General features: G+C 38.7%; 1 protein-coding gene across 4 annotated transcripts in view; it reads right to left on the bottom strand.

The window, feature by feature from the left end:
• Positions 1-357: 357 nt before the first annotated feature.
• Positions 358-16,869, bottom strand: part of man1a2 (mannosidase, alpha, class 1A, member 2) — a 63,161-nt gene continuing 46,649 nt past the window's right edge. For all 4 annotated transcript variants that reach the window (XM_077617294.1, XM_077617293.1, XM_077617295.1 and 1 more), the window contains 6 exons: positions 13,782-13,875; positions 11,890-12,005; positions 10,105-10,324; positions 9,387-9,559; positions 8,995-9,110; positions 358-2,107 (listed from right to left, as the gene is read on the bottom strand). In XM_077617294.1, coding sequence (XP_077473420.1) covers positions 1,972-2,107; positions 8,995-9,110; positions 9,387-9,559; positions 10,105-10,324; positions 11,890-12,005; positions 13,782-13,875 — 855 coding nt within the window. In that variant the 3' untranslated portion in view covers positions 358-1,971. The remainder of the gene's footprint in view (positions 2,108-8,994; positions 9,111-9,386; positions 9,560-10,104; positions 10,325-11,889; positions 12,006-13,781; positions 13,876-16,869) is intronic.

Below are 16,869 nucleotides of genomic sequence, written 5' to 3'. Positions count from 1 at the left end.
AACGTCTTTAGGCGAATCATCCGAGTACCGATGATGTCGCTCACACTGGTACTCAGTGCGCTCAGGGAGGTTGACTTTCTGCTCAGACCAACGAAAAATTAGAGGGAACATTGCCTAACACTATCAAATATTATTAATACTATTAATATTTAATTAATAATCATATCATGAAAACCAAATTTTGTGCTTTTGATTTTACAGAAATCAAATCCTATTAAAGATCAAATGTGAAATGCACTGAACAAGCTAATTTAGCTTTAATTTATAGTCAGTGCATGTAACTTTGTAAGACAAGATAAAATGCAAAAGATGATTTACCAAAACCAACATCATATCATGAAAATAAATCAAGGTCAGTGTCAGTTGTAGCAACAACTTTATTGAATTTTGTGTCAGAATTTTACATATTTACACATAGCTTTTATTTGTAGTTATGTAAAAATACACATAATATCTCAAGGGATGGCTCACTCCACTCACAGTTGATGGAATTTGATAAATTTAAGAGGGAGAACAGTGACATTATCTAAATAGGAAATGCGTATAGCTGGCCTGGCCCAAACTGATGCACAACTTAAAAGCGTAAAATAGTTTACCTTATATAATAATTATTGAACCACTGTACTTTTACAATATGATGCCAATCGTATAAATCATTGCGTGCGTGCGTCCGTCCCTGTCGGAAAAACCTCATCCAAATGCTTTTTTAATTTTTTTTGTATAAAGTCTTTCAGATAAACTAAAACCTCGGAACACCAGCCATTACATGCTTTAAATTGAAAAGTGACAATGTTTTTCAGTTTTTTTTTTAAAATCATTCTTTTTATAAAGAGTCAGTACAGCGAAATAAATTATCCATTTTAAAAAAGTCACATTCAAAAAACTATAATTCTGACAACTTTGTCATTTAAATCCGGTGTTAAATCCGTTTCACATCACGGTTTGAAATGTTTTAGCAAAAAAAAAAAAAAAATGGTCAAAACGCAAAAGAAAATTATAACGGCACAACTGTGTTACTTTTGACGATAAGGCGTAGTTAAAAGTAAAAAAAAAAGCAATGGTGAAGTGCAATTCAATACTCATCTCACGACAAGAATTGAGTCAGACTTTTTAAATGACTGATTTTGAAACTTGTCTTATCATTTTACCAAAGGTACCCATCAACCGAGAAAGAACAATATCATCATCATTTATCGGAAAACGAAGAAAAACGAGAAAATTATGATATTGTGATTGTTGTCACTGTGAAAATTAGACATGAGAAATGTTGATTAGGGGAGCTTGTCACTCCAATGTTTTTGGCTTATTGTAATGGGATGGGTGAAAGAAATGTAAACGGCGAGAAAAAGATAGGACAATGGAGGTACAGTTAAGCTATGAACAAGCAAACTTAAGCAATTTAATACAAGATTCAGGAAAAGACAGGAAAACAGACCACAGGACAAAATTAGATTTACTTCATTTCAGAACGCCAATAATAGTGTGAAGTTAATAATTTTTTTTAAAAAAAACATGAAGGCCACAGCCATTGAGTCGGATAAAGATTCTGTTCTTCCTCAAAAAAAGATTGTACAATGAAGCACACGTAGGACAGAGAAGCAGACGTAAAATAAAAAAAGGAGGTAAGAATAAAAAAAGCAGCTTCCAATCATAGTGTAGCAGCAGAGTTTTGTTGGAGGCAAGTGATATTTCAAGATAGAGCAATTATGAAGCAAGTCAAACGTCGTCCACTCAGTAGAATCCATACCTTGAAAGAAGAAAAAAAACCAATGGCCCCCTAGTTCATGGCGCAAAAAGAGGTTTCCATTCATCTGGTGCGTCCTCATTAAAGAGAAATATATAGAGTTTGGTCACATGAACACCGAATGGTCCACTCCAGAGAAACAAAGTTTTAAGGGAGTCCTCTCAGCTCCGATCTGGTCCCTGCCTGAAGAACCTGATAAAAGTCAGTCCAGTGTTTTTGGATCTTATTCAGTGCTTCGCTGGCTCACTGCCTGGGAGCGTGATGTTGCCCAAGTGGAGTACAGGAAGCGGATGGGCTTCTGTGTTGAAAACCCAATTTTCCAATGGCATCAAGTCGTCGCTGGAGAACAGCAAGTACAAATACCTGATTATGGGGGGAAAAAACAGAAGCGTGGATTTATAAGAGTAAACCAATATACAGCAAATGTCAGTCATCATTAAACTTGTCACCATTAGTCACAAGGTACTTGGCAGGGGAAGAAACACGTATTATTTGTTTAGTATTATTATGAATCATGTTGCAGTGCAAAATATTATACAAAAAATAATTAAGTGTTTTTTTTATTCATACCATGGGCAGATTATTTAATGATGCAAGAGATACAGTCCTATGAAAAGGTTTGGGCACCACCCCTGATCATTTTAAGATTTTCCTTTATAAATCATTGGTTGTTCGGATCAGCAATTTTAGTTAAATATATCATCTCGCAGACAAACTGATATTTTAGAAGTGAAATGAAGTTTATAGGATTTACAGAAAGTGCAATAATTAAATAAAAGTAGGCAGGAACATAAATGTAGGCACCCTTGTTGTTTTATTGATTGGAATATCTTTAGCACTAATTATTGGAACACAGTTTGTTTGGTAAGCTCATTGACCCTTGACCTACATAGACAGGTGAAGTAAATCATGAGAAAGGGTATTTAAGGTGGCCAGGTGCAAGTTGTTCTCTTCTTTGCATCTTTGGAGAGCCTCAAAACAACAGTCAAATGACCTGAAAATAAAGATTGTTCAACATTATGGGTTAGGGCAGGGGTAGGGAACCTATGGCTTGGGAGCCATATTTGGCTCATTTGATGGGTGTATATGGCTCTCCGCTAACCTGTGTGGTAAAATATGGGAACCGCTGGTGAGAGACCTGCATCCCGAACACACCAATCTCTAGCGCCTTTTTAATCATTTCTTTCTTCATTAGACTCTTCTACATGCATACTCTCGTTGATACTCATTGATTAGCAACAGTGAAAAAATGTTCTCAAAAGAATTCAGACTTTTTTTTACTTTCAAAGTGGTGAAAGGATTAATAAATGCACACGTATTTTTACTTTTAAATTCTGAATATGGCTCTCAAGGAATAATGTTTGAAAATATGAATTGTTTATGGCTCTCCTCGTCAAAAAGGTTCCCCGACTCCTGGGTTAGGGGAAGGATACAAAAAGCCAGCTCAGGGATTTCAGCTGTCAGTTTCCACTGTGAGAAACAGTGAGGAAATGGAAACAAGCACAACGTTCTGGAATGACCATCTCAGTCCACAGACCTGAAAATATGTGGTGTGATTTAAAGCGGGCTGTCCATGCTCAGAAACCATCAAAGCTGACTAAATTGGAGATGTTTTTTTAAAGAAGAATGGTAGCCCACATTTATGCACCTGCTTACTTTTGTTTAAGTAATTGTTGCACTTTCTGTAAATCCTATAAGCTTCATTTCACTTCTCAAATATCACTGTTTGTCTGGAATATGATATATTTAACTGAAATTGCTGATCCAATCAATCAATGATTTATAAAGGAAAATCTGTGAAAATTATCCTTTTTTTTCATGTCTGAAATTTCAATGGGGCTGCACCTTATATAGCTAGCAAATAGAGTTGTACTTCTCCTTATGAAATTAATTCCACAAGTAGTTTTGCAAGTTGGATTTTTGGTAAGAAGAGATACATTTTACATTTAAACGGGGTAATTCATTCCAACTGTTCTAAGGTACACAATACTGTCCCCGAAAGCCGTTAAAAATTACACATACTTTGAAATACGACCTTATCGCATTCCGAGACTTTCTAAGTCACCAAAATTGCTAATTCGTGTTGCTGTATGTATATTTTTGACCCAGGAGATTTGATCACTTTTTTCTGTTCACCCATAATAAAGTCATAAAAGACCCAAACTTCATTAATGTTTTTTTGTGACAGAGAAGTATCTGTTCCAATCACTCTATCAGAGAAAAATCAGCGTTGTAGAAATAACTGGAAACTCGAGAGCCATGACATTATATTCTTCACAAGTGTATGTAGACTTTTGACCACAACTGTACATATATACACATACAGTAATACCTTGAGATATGAGCATAATGTATTCCGGTACCGAGCTCGTATATCAATTTACTTGTATCTCAAATCTTTTCCCACAGAAAACTACCAAATACAAATGAATTCGTTCCCACCATAAAAACCCCCCCCACCAAAAATAGGATATTGGAATGAAAAAACTTTTTTATTTGTTCTAATTCGCCATCTACTAACAGAGTAACTAAATTATCTAGTGGTTATGATGTTGAATACTAAAATGAGACAATCAGTACAATGCACACAATCCATAAAATCAGAAAACTCTTGCCACTTCGCTAACATGTCTTTGATTTCTTTTGTAGCGAGGCGGTCCCCTCTTCCACCTCCTCCTCGCTAATGAGCACCCGCAACGCTCGACCCATTGTTTGAAGGTATCTTTACACGAGGGAGTTGTGGCGAGAAAGACAGTGCCTTGTTGTTCCCATTGGCAGCCTCTCGCGTCTCAGTCACCTGGCTGTCTCGTATGCCGTATCTAAAAAACTGTCTCGTATCTCAAGGCAAATATTTGCTCAGAATTGTACTCATATCTCAAATTCCTCGTATGTCGGGGCACGCATATGTCAAGGCATTAAAGACAAAACGGAGAGCTGCCAACCACCGTCGACCCCATTTCCGGAGTTTTATTTTTTTCATCAGGAGTGAATGCGATTCGCGCAAAATCGATATAAAATTAAAAAAATATATAGGACAATTTATATCAAACTGTTATTATCATGTTTTTACATTAGTTGAAATATTGTGTTTTCGCAAACTATTGAAAAAGTACAGCATTATGAAAATTATAAAAAGTATAAAAAGTGAAGAAAGTATAATTTGTTGTTGATTTATTGGCAAATTCATATTTCCACAACATTAACATATGTTTTTCAAGTGGTCCTTTACCCGCACTTGCATGTTGTGCAATGTCCAAATGTCGGTCCTTTTGGAGCCAGAATGTGGAGGAAAAAAAATGAAAATCACCATGATTTTTTAAGAATTTATTTCCAAATTAGACTGGAAAATAAGTATTTGGTCACCTACCCACTGATAATCTCCCTCGATCTGGGGCTCCATGCAATATCTCACCCCGTGGCGCCAAAATGATAACAAGAACAGTGAGCAAAAATCCCAGAACCACACGGGGGGACCTAGTGAATGACCTACAGAGAGCTGTGACCACAGTAACAAAGGCTACTATTAGTAACACAATGCGCCACCAGGGACTAAAATCATGCACTGCCAGAAGTGTCCCCTGAAGCCAGTATATATCCAGACCCAGGCCCGTCTGCGGTTCGCTAGTGGGCATTTGGATGATCCAGACTGAAGACTGGGAGAATATGTTATGGTCAGATGAAACCAAAATATAACTTTTTGGTAGAAACACGGGTTCCCGTGTTTGGAGGAGAAAGAATACTGAATTGCATCCGAAGAACACCATACCCACTGTGAAACATGGGGGTGGAAACATCATGCTTGGGTCGGGTTGGGCCCAAAATGTCAATCTTTACTTTGGGTTCGGGTTGGCCCGAGCTTCTCTCTCGCTGAAAAAAAAAGGTACAGACGCTCCCCTACTTACGAACATTCGAGTTGCGAACAACGGTACATACGAACATGTCTGCGAATATGGCATATGTCGAAAAATGTTCGGAAAGAGATGCTGTAAGTTCGTAAGTTAGATTTTGTATTGCACGCCTTTTTCCCCGAGTAGTGCTTCTTTCCGCCGCTAATACCGACGCTTGGCGCTGTGAGAGCGAGGAGGCTCTGCAACGTGTCGAGGACAAGGAGGAAGAAACGCCTGTCCTCATGAAGAAATTCGCTCATAGATAAAGCCATCGCACTCTTCGAGCAGCAAGACCCAAATATTGAACGTTGCACAAAGGTTGCAAATCAATTGAATGATGCCATACAGTGCTACCTCATCATTTATGATGAAAAAAAGAAGAAAACTGTGCAATCGTCGTTAGATCGCTTCTTTCGGCCAGTTTCTAGTAATTACTCATCAACCCTCATCTTCTCCTCGACCCTCAACTTCTTCCTACATTGAAGTTACGGAGGAGGAAGTAACTTTTGAAACCCATTCCAGCGACGACGAAGACCCTCTCATGATATAAAATCCTCCTCTTCCTCCTCCTCCTCCTCCATCACCTCCTTAAGCATCGAGTAGATCTTCCAAAAGTAAGTTAAACTTCATTTTATTTATCTTATTACATACATGTACATACTGTGTGTTACTTATAGAAGCCTTAAACTTACTTATATAAACCTTCAATATACTTATATAGGCCTTAAACCAGACATGGGCAAACTACGGCCCACGGGCCATATACGGCCCGTTAGACCTTTTAATCCGGCCCGCCGACGTTGTCCAAATTCTTATAATTTGTTTTATTTTTTATTTTTTTAATGCGGTCAAAATACAGGAAATCATTGGATGACCTGCATGAGCAATTCTGCCGTCGGTTTTGTGATTTTGGAAAAATTGACAGCTGGTGTCATGTCCTTTCTCACAAGACCCGGAAACGCTTCCACAGGAGTTGCAGTTGGAACTGATTGATCTCCAATGTGAAAAGTTCAACTCCCTGAAAGTCTCTGAGTTTTAGGCTTCATTAAGTGCAGCCAAATTTCCAAACATCCAGAAGATGGCACAGAGGATTCTGGTGTTATTTGGCTCTACATATGTGTGTGAACAGACCTTTAGTCTGATGAAAACCAAGAAAGCACCCCATAAATCCCGCATGAGTGATGAGTATCATACTTTAATCCTTTTTTTCTGTTTATGTTTCATATGTACTGTTAACGGATGCAGTTTTTTATATGTATCGTATCTTGTGCTGACCCGGCCCGCCTGTCAAATTTTTAAAGTCAATGTGGCCCCCGGGCCAAAAAGTTTGCCCAACCCTGCCTTAAACATAAATTATACTACAAAATATAGCACTGAAGCAACTTACTAACAAATTAACCTTACGAACAATCGCTCGGAACGTAACTCGTTCGTAAGTAGGGGAGCGTCTGTATACTAAAAAGATGTCGTCTCTCTTGCTGACTTTAAAAAAAAAAAAAGCTTATAAAAATGTACACAAACAATGTGTGGATACTAAACTAAGGAATACAATAACTTGGATAAAACCGAGAAGGCGCTGTAATGTAATTGCTATGTAACAGGAGCCGCAGAGCCCGAGCATGCTCTGCGGACGTCACGTGAACGCCGCCTTCTTATTAATCTTACCCTACGCAAGACGGCATATGTTTTGACCTGGTATTTCCAATATGGAGGAGCAAGAAGTTAAGGATAAACTAAAGGCAGGAGAACTGAAAAGACAAACATACACTGGTGTTAGGTTACCCTTGTTCGTCCCTTGTCGCTTACCCTTTCCTCTCGCACAGCTGGACGTCATTGATAAATAGTTCTGGTCTTGTCTATGTAACCTCACGGATTGTTTGTTATTTGTCGGACCGTCTGATTTATGCTACATTGTTTCCACGTCTCCTCGTTCCATGTTTCCAAGTCCCCTTGTGTTTTCTCTGTTGAGATTGATATTTCACGTCTTTTTACTTTCTTTGCCTCCTGTTTAAGTTATTAACGTTTTGTTTGAGCACTCATTCCATCGTCCATTGCTTGTTTCCCTGCACTCTGGTCCACTCCACATTTCTTCGCCACGACGTCGCCAAAGACATGACAACTGGTAAGACTGAGTTGAAGAAAAGGTTCAAATTGATTATTGAATATGCTAGAGAAAGGTGTAGACTTCGCTGAATGTAGTCAATGTGGCGCTTTGCTTATATATGCGAGCAAAAAGAACGGCACCTCGACGCTAAGCAGGCATTTAAATAGCTGGCAAAAGTGTTGATTGTCAAACATCTATATCGTCATATAAAAGATGTAAATGTTTATATAGTCATGTTTAACTTAGATTTCGTTACAAGACAGGCTTTAATTTGTTATCATTAATCACACCTTCTCCTCCCGACTCTGGTCGGGAGTCCCTAATCCTTACAAATAAAATATGAAATTTCGGGTTTGCTTCGGGCTCGGGCATGCAAATCAAGTTAATTGCTCGCGCCGGGCCGAAAATTAATACCTGCGAGTCCGGTCGGGTCGGGCCGGATTTTTTCGGCCCGATCTTAACTCTACTCAATACAGACAGACGGTACCGTCTTACCGCGGAATTCGCGGACGAGAGAGAAAGGACAGGAGAGAGACTTGACTGACGGCAACGCGTAACATAAAATAAACTTTAAATTTCACTTAAATGAACTTAGATTACTACACACACACACTTAAAAATAAGTTTTAATCTTACGTTACACTAAATCTAAACCTTCTTGTGCGATAACCGAGGCAAAGATGCTAATGTATTCCACCTCGGCTTTCGAGTCGGAACTTGCAGCTTCTTTATGCCTCGGAACAGAGTGTATTCCAATTTGTTTGTTAAAATTGCCGAACCAGCCATGGCTCGCTTTGAAAGGTACCGCTGGTGTATTTTTCAGATTCTTGCTTTGCTTTCAAATCCATGTAGATTCTGCTGGCTTTTTCGCAGTTCAGCGACTCGGTTACGCTATCTCCAGTAAAAAAATGCAACCTATACGGCCCGGTGCGCGTAGATATCTTTACATGAGGGAGATGCGGCGAGAAAGACAGAGCAATGTTGTTCTCATAAGAAGCCTCTCACATACACGGCCACCCGGACAGCCGCATCGGGAACCATCTCGTATGCTCGTATCTCAAGGCAAAAATTTGCTATGAATTTTCCTCATTTCTCAAATTTCTCATATGTTGGGACACTCGTATGTCAAGGTATTACTGTATTTGGTTTTCTACTGCTTGGGTTTAATTATGTTCTGTTGTCTTTGTATCCCAAACATTAAAACATGGATGAGGTTACACAACACATTTGGCAAGCTCACAACAAGCCTTAGAGCTTACTTGAGTGTCTCTGCCAGAAAGAAGCTCTGCTGCACATCGTCATATGTCGGGTTAGACGAGTACACGTCCTTTATGCCTGAGAAGCCGCCACTCACCCTGCAGTACTTGTCAATGGCCTGTAAGGAGCAGTGCAGGATGGATTTGCTTCATTAGAAGGGGGACCAGGGGCATAGGCAGTATTGTAAAGGATGCCTTACACATTATAAATATAAACATTCCATACTGTTTCCATATGCTTTTTTCATATGTACATTGCGAGTAGTATAGTGTAAAATGTATCAATTGATTAAGAAAATAATTACTGTTTAACCACTTTCTTATTACATAATAATGATCACAGACCATTAACAGAATACAGAGCTATAGTCATTGGTTTTTAAAATGCATGATACCTGTGCGGCTTCCCAGCCCCACTGGCGGTACTTGGGGTCATGTGTGAACCTCCACATGTACCAGTAGGTCTCGATAACTTCGGGCCGCAGGATGTAGTACTTTTCATTCTGCCGCACGGCCACCGCTTCTAGGCCGCTATCGAACTTGAATGCTTCAGGGCCCAGCTTCACCACTGGATAGGGAAAACATGTTCCTTGTGAATGTCTAAGTTCAACAAATATATTGTTGTTATGCACATTGCAACTCGGTATTAATAGTTTGATTTTCTTGAAAATGGTACTGAAAAAGTAAAAAATGCATTTACAGACAAATTAAATCACCTTTGACAGTAATTGAAAAAATGGCATGCTTGTTTAAAAAAAATACAAAACTTTAAGCTTAATATTTGCACACAATATTAATCTACATTTAGACTAATCTCAATTCACATAGTATACACGCACTATTGAACTATTCTCTATTTTTGACCGTTTAATTTTTACGATTGGAAACAACACATTTGAGCTATTAAAACATGCAAATATCTTTACTAGCTGGACGAGAAGGGTGTTGTGTTCTAACTTCTCTGCAAATAGAAAAGAAATAAAATGTAAAAACGGTTGCTGGTCAGCAACATCTTTCACAATATTTCAAGTATTTCTACTCCTAGCCACAGTTGCCTTAAAATGCATTGCAAACGGACTCTTGCATATTTCAAACCCTCTGGGCATCACTCACCTGTCCTATCGTAAGATTCGTGGCAGGTGTGTGCAATCTCTGCGCCCAACTGTAGCCAGTGGCCTGCTTTGTCATCGGGCGAGCCATCTGCACCAAGTGCGAACATGCCACCAGCAAAGCACGCCAGGTGGCCCATCTTTCTCTCTAGATGGCCGTTTTTCCATTCACCAATAAAGGTTAGGCCACCGTTGGACTTCCGTATCAAGTGACGTTCAATAGCCTGCAGAAGGCAGGCATTTGGAATTTCTTTGCAATTCTACACTGAGAACTTTCTAATATTATGACTGTCTCATGCAAAAAAAACAGGCACAGAACTGGCATAAACAGATCTTAGAATGATAAAGTCAGAGCTGCCAACTTTTCCAGAATTTCCGGAGGTTACCCGGACAAGCAACGTAAACAGCGGGACTCCGGACAACCTCCCTAAACTCCGGAAATCCCCAAAAATTGTCACTTAAATATTTTTTGAAGCAACCATTTTGGAAAAGTACCAAATTTCCAATTTAAATGCCTCGAAATTCATTCAAGTGGTACGGCTTCCGCATTTGATTAAACTGCACTGTAAACACGATTAATTCGGTAACATGAGTGCATTGTGAATCATCCGAGTTACTAGTTCTGACAAATGATTCATCTTGTACGACTTCAGCGTGCCAATCGATTCGGAAAGTCTTTTGTTTTGAAACAAATTCTATTAGTTGTGGGGTTGTTCTAAAGAAAGTAGGCGTACACAGCACTGGTAAGTCTTATCAATATGCCTGGTCGGGTTAAGCGCAAAATGGATGGCAATTTGGTTGAAACTTCTAAGAAGAAACCCAGAAACTCGCAGAAGTTTATTGGTTCGTATTCGACGAATTATCCCATGTTGAAGCCGTCCCCAAAAGGGCCGACATTTGCACATTGCACAACATGCATGTGCGACTTCATCGTGACACATGGTGGAATTACTGACTGTAAAACGCACGAAGGACCCAAGCACAAGGAAAAACTTATTTTCAGTATGCTGTACTTTTTCAATCGTTGGCAAAAACAAAATATTTCAATTAATATAAAAACGTGATAATAAATGTTTTATTTAAAAATATTTCAATTCATGTAAAAACGTGATAATAAATGTTTTATTTTAATTGTCCTACGTTATTTTTTTAAATTTTTTCTACAATTTGTATCGATTTTTAGTGAATCGCATTCACTCCGGAAAAACTCCGGAAATGGGACAAAGGTACTCCTAAAATGGGGTCGATGGAGGTTGGCAGCTCTGTAATGTAATGATTTACAGCTCTAGTCTATCGATGTTTTTCTCAAACTTTTAACTCTTGCTGCTTTTATCAAGTTAGCAAACTCCATCCATTGCCTTCCAAACAAAATTCAAAGAGCAAATGTTAATATTAAACTTTGTACTAAAGACTTAACTCATTCAATGCCGCATTGGAGGATTTTGACTGACTTGTGTATTTGATCAACTATTAGGTATCGACACTAAAACTTCCAAATTAAAGAACATTCTTTTCTTTTGCCAGGAAAACAAAAATAACTCTTTAGTATTCAGCGTTGAAACAATGCCATCTTCCGAATTTTAGGTGCTCTTCAGGGAAAATGTGCTTTTGTGAAACAAAACCTCAAACTGAATAGTGCCTGATATGGTTTAGGAGGTAAAAGATGTATAAATATGGTACGGGTACCAAATGAGTTAATCATGTGGCGAAGTTACTTTGTGATAACTTTCCACAATAATCAAATCAGGTGAGAATCTCTTTGCAGATGTGAACGTGGCATGAGTTTTACCTCAATGGCGTCATCGTATGTCTTGCGTGCTTCTGTGTCAGTTCTGTCTGACATGAGCCAAGCCTTTAGCAAGTACTCGTAAAAGCTGTCCCCAAGGCCGCCAACAGAGGTGTGATCTGCAAACAGCAAAAAATACTCTCCGTAATTGGATTTGTAGCTGGCTTTAACAACAATAAGTTATGCGACGACTCTAAATTGCGCCTAGGTAGGAGTGGGAGTGCGCATGGTTGTCCGTGTCCTTGTGCCCTGCGATCGGCTGGCCACCGATTCAGGGTGTCCCCCTGCCTCTGGCCCGGAGTCAGGTCGGATAGGCTCTAGTACCCCCCGGGACCCTAATGAGGATAAAGCGGTTCAGAAAATGAATGAAAAAAAAGTTTTGAGACAATATATCACCACAAAAATTTGTTATCGCGACAGGCCCACTGCAGCCTTACTATTGCAATATTTCAAAATTCATTACAACAGAATTACACTGTCACAATACGATATGATACAGCCTCTATTAGGAGTGGGACTTTATTTAAAAAATAAATAATTTATAAGATTTGTAATTTAAGAATCTTTACTAATCACATTTGTCTATCTAAAAAAATATGTTTTTTTAATTGAAAAGATGTTAGTGGATGAATTAATGAAATGGTAAACTTCAGAAAAATGCATTTAATTGCATTACAGTTCAAAACAAAGTAAAACAAAATCTGAGCAAAGAACAATTGTCTAAAGTAGAGCTGGACGACATGACAAAAAAAACATCAGTCTAATAATTATCACAATAACTATCGCATTTTTCATTTCAAATTTGAAACTTCAAACTTCTGTGAATAAGTAAATAATACTTTCCTCATTCAAACATGAAAGTAACTACATTACCTTACTTTATAAAAAAGAGAATATGAAATATTAAGTATTTTTGTTGTTGTGGTGCCATGCAAAAGTAAAGAATAAAACCTGCAGAAATTTTGCCTGGCATCTTTATTTTTAAATTTGCCTTCAAACCAGAAGTTGCTGCTGTGCAATATGAAATAAATAAAATAATCAACTGAAGACATTGGCAAACAGACTATTTTTAGCCTCGCAAAAAGAAACAGTGTAAATTTAGTTCACATATGGCCATTTACAAAAAAAATGGGTTGAACTTAACCCATTTTAACCCAATATAATAAGTTTTAGATTTTTGCAATGTTTTCAGAACATTTACATAAAATGGGGAAACACCTTGATATCAAGTAAGAAAAATATTACAGACTGCTCAAATTAGGACAGTGGGTTAAGGACATTTTTAATAAGGGTACTTTTTGGGCACAGGTATTTAAGAGGCATGACGGAGAATTCTGACCTTTTAGTGGATATGCTTTGTCTTGTCCTGCATCTCATAATCGCTCATTTTGGCCATGTTATTGTCCTCCGTGTTAGTCCTTATCGCTAACCAAGCAAAATACACATTTCCTTGTCATCCTCTTCTTCTCGTGAGCAATGGTCTGGAACTAGCGTTCATGCCGTAACAGCCCCCCGTTCTCTGTAGTGGTCGTGTGGCAGTTTAAAATTATAGATTTTTTTATCAAAAGTTTTTATTATTACAAAAGTATTTCACAATAATTATCATTATAGTTTTATCGCACAGCTGAAGATACAAATTCTGGTTTCACAGCAGCCATGTAAAAGAAAATAAAAGCATCGGATTCTGTATGTACAGTATGAATGAGCTTCCAAGTGCCTGCCAGTCAGAACAACTCCGCGGGCCAGATTGGACACTAGCGGGTTGCTTCTGGCCCTCGGGGCATACATTTGACACGCCTGCTTAATATCAACTTTTGCACTTGTTTAACATCCACAGACACTTATTTTTCAAAAGCAGAACATTCCAATACTACACCAAAGAAAGTGTTACTCACGTTGGCCCCAGCGACCTGTACGGGGGTTCAAGTAGTTTGGGTAGAGCCCGTTAGGTCGGTCCATTTTGGCTAACAACTTTCTGATGTGCATCACCTGCAAATAAATTAAGACATTGTACATTACATTCCAAATGTTGTATCATTGTAGAGCTTAGTCTAATTTTCTTTCTTATTTATTCATTTTGTTCATTTGTACATAATGTTTATTGAGAATTCATTTGAAACATTTAAATTGCATTTATTATTTATTCTTAATGAAAGTATACTAGGTGTCTTTGAAATCTTGATATTTTGTTACAGACACTAAGAATAGAGTAAAAGTAAGAAATAAAAGATAAAGACAAATTAACTGACCACTTCCATCACCTCAAACCATTTAAAATGATAGTTTCTGGATAAAATTTCTACATAGGAAAACAATTTTAATAGAGAAAATTCTTCCAAAGTTAAACTGCCCTGTTCGTGAAAAAAAAGAATGGCACTATTTAATGGAGCCTTTTAATATTCTTTCCAGTCATAAATCCATCAAAAATAATAAAACACTATTGATTGTTTAATTGCAAAGGTAAAAAATTAAAGAATCATTAATTCCCATGGTTAGATGTTTCCCCAGTTTCCCCTGTCTATATTGCTTGATAATGCCACATGACACTAAAGCGCTGGCTAATAAAAGTTTGTGCACCTTTTTATGGCTAAATTCAAGCACTTTCAATACCACTTTTCGCAGTACAGACGCTCCCCTACTTACGAACGCAATTGGTTCCGAGCGATTGTTCATAAGTTGAATTTGTTTGTAAGTTGATTCAGTGCTATATTTTGTATTATAATTTATGTTTAAGGCTGATATAAGTATATTGAAGGTTTATATAAGTGCATTTGTATGTTTAAGGCTTGTATAAGTAACACGCATTGGTTTGTACTGAAAAAAAACAAAATTAATAAAATGGAGAGAATATGTACAGTACTGTAGAGAGAGAGAGAGATTTATGTATTAGAAACTGGCCAAAAGAAGCGACCTAATGACGATTGCACAGTTTTCTTCTTGTTTTCATCATAAATGATGCGGTAGCACTGTATGGCATCATTCAATTGATTTGCAAACTTTGTGCAACGTTCAATATTTGGGTCCTGCTGCTCGATCTTTCTGTTTATAAATGGTACTGACGGTCGAACGATTCAATGCCCGTGAAACGCTCACCACTCTCACGCGCATCAAGCTTCGTTATTATTGCCACTCGTTTCAAATGAAATGGCTTGCCTCTTCCTTGCAACTCCCTCAATAGAAGCCTTTAGCTTTTTACCAACCATATTCAATATTGGATGCATGAGATATTATTGATACAAATGAAAAAGGTTCTTTGCACACTGGAGATACATTCACGCACTTCCGCATTGCAACGAAGAAGAAGGTAGATGCTGGATGAGCTGAGCTCTCACAGCGCCAGGCGTCGGTATTAGCGGCGGAAAGAAGTACTACTCCGAAAAAGCCGCGAAATACAAAATTGGACTTGCGAACATTTTTTGACATAAACACAATTTGCAGACTTGTTCGTATGTACCGTTGTTCGTAAGTTGAATGTTCGTAAGTAGGGGAGCGTCTGTACCTTGTAACCAATGTTTAAAATGTTTTTATTTATTTTAAACAATTAGCCAGAAATAAATTATGGTGCTTCCTCACAATTACATAAACGTCTTACAAAATGTTCCCTGACCCAGGTGGCTTGAGAAATTTGAAGGAGTGTGGTCCAGGCAACAGTTAGCATTTTATAGCAAATTAAGCGTATCCAGTAGCAAAAGTGCTGGAGTACTGATGATATGCTGTTCGGTGGACAAAGCCACACAAGTAACGGCTGAAGAAATCTTGATATGCACTTTCTTGAAGTTTGGGACACTTGAGAATTGACCCTCACCCCGCCAATTACTAAGCTAGATCATATCTCATCGTTTTTGTGGATCTGTAGTTCACAATAACAACAAAAACTGTTCCATTCTCGCCGAATCCAATAAAGCTACATGCAGTTTTTTTAAACGAACTTAATTAGTACAGTAATACCTTGAGATACGAGCTTACTGCGTTCCGGGAGCCGAGCTCGTGTGTCAATTCACTCATATCTAATCTTTTTTTCCCAAATAAAATAACTAAATACAAATTAATCCGCTCCCAGGCAGTGGACAACGCCGAGGATGAGGATGAAGAACGTGGTCCTCCTTTAAGAAATCTGCAGATCTTCAATATGGCACGCAGTTTGCAACAATGGGTCCAGGAGATTGATGACAAAATGATACCTCTGTCAACCACGGCCAATTCCTCACCTTAATGATTCCAATTCTCCTTATTAAGCGATTATAAAAGTACAAATTCATCGCAGCACATATTCTGTGTTGTATGTTTATCCAACAATAAGCTGTGGGTCACCAGTGATCTAAGGGCCCTCCTGAACAAGAAGAAGAGGGCTTTTAGGTCTGGGGAGAAAGAGAGTCTGAAAATGGTCCAGAAGGAGCTGAAGAGAGAGAACCATCTACAGGAGGAAGCTAGAGAACCAACTCCAGAGAGGCAACACCAAAGAGGTCTGGAGGAGCTTGAGGACCATTTCGGGCCATGGAGGCAACAGTGAGAGAGACCCGGAGACGGGGAGTGGGCCAATGAACTGAATCAGTTCTTTAACAGATTCAGTCCTGCCCCCACTCCCCTGGCCCCCTAGAGCAGAAGTAACTCTCCCCCTCGTTCTCCTCCTCCTCTTCCTCCCCCTCTTCCACCGGTCTCTGCATTACTCTCGATGGGGTGACAAAACAGCTAAAGAAGATTGAGGCAAGGAAGGCTACCGGTCCAGACGGCCTCAGCTCCAGACTACTGAGAGAGTGTGCGGATCAGCTTGGTAAAGTGATTCTGCATATTTTCAACCTCAGCCTCAGTCTACAGAAGGTCCCCACCTTGTGGAAAACTTCCTGTGTGGTCCCAGTTCCTAAGACTGCGTACCCCAGGGAGCCAAACCACTTCAGGCCGGTAGCATTAACCTCTCACCTGATCAAGACATTGGAGAGAATCATCCTCAATCACCTCAGCCCCCTGATGAATGCAGAGCTGGAC

Source organism: Stigmatopora argus, chromosome 13 (genome assembly GCF_051989625.1).
Source record: "Stigmatopora argus isolate UIUO_Sarg chromosome 13, RoL_Sarg_1.0, whole genome shotgun sequence".
Classification (NCBI taxonomy): domain Eukaryota; kingdom Metazoa; phylum Chordata; class Actinopteri; order Syngnathiformes; family Syngnathidae; genus Stigmatopora; species Stigmatopora argus.
This window is presented reverse-complemented; position numbering and strand designations above follow the sequence as displayed.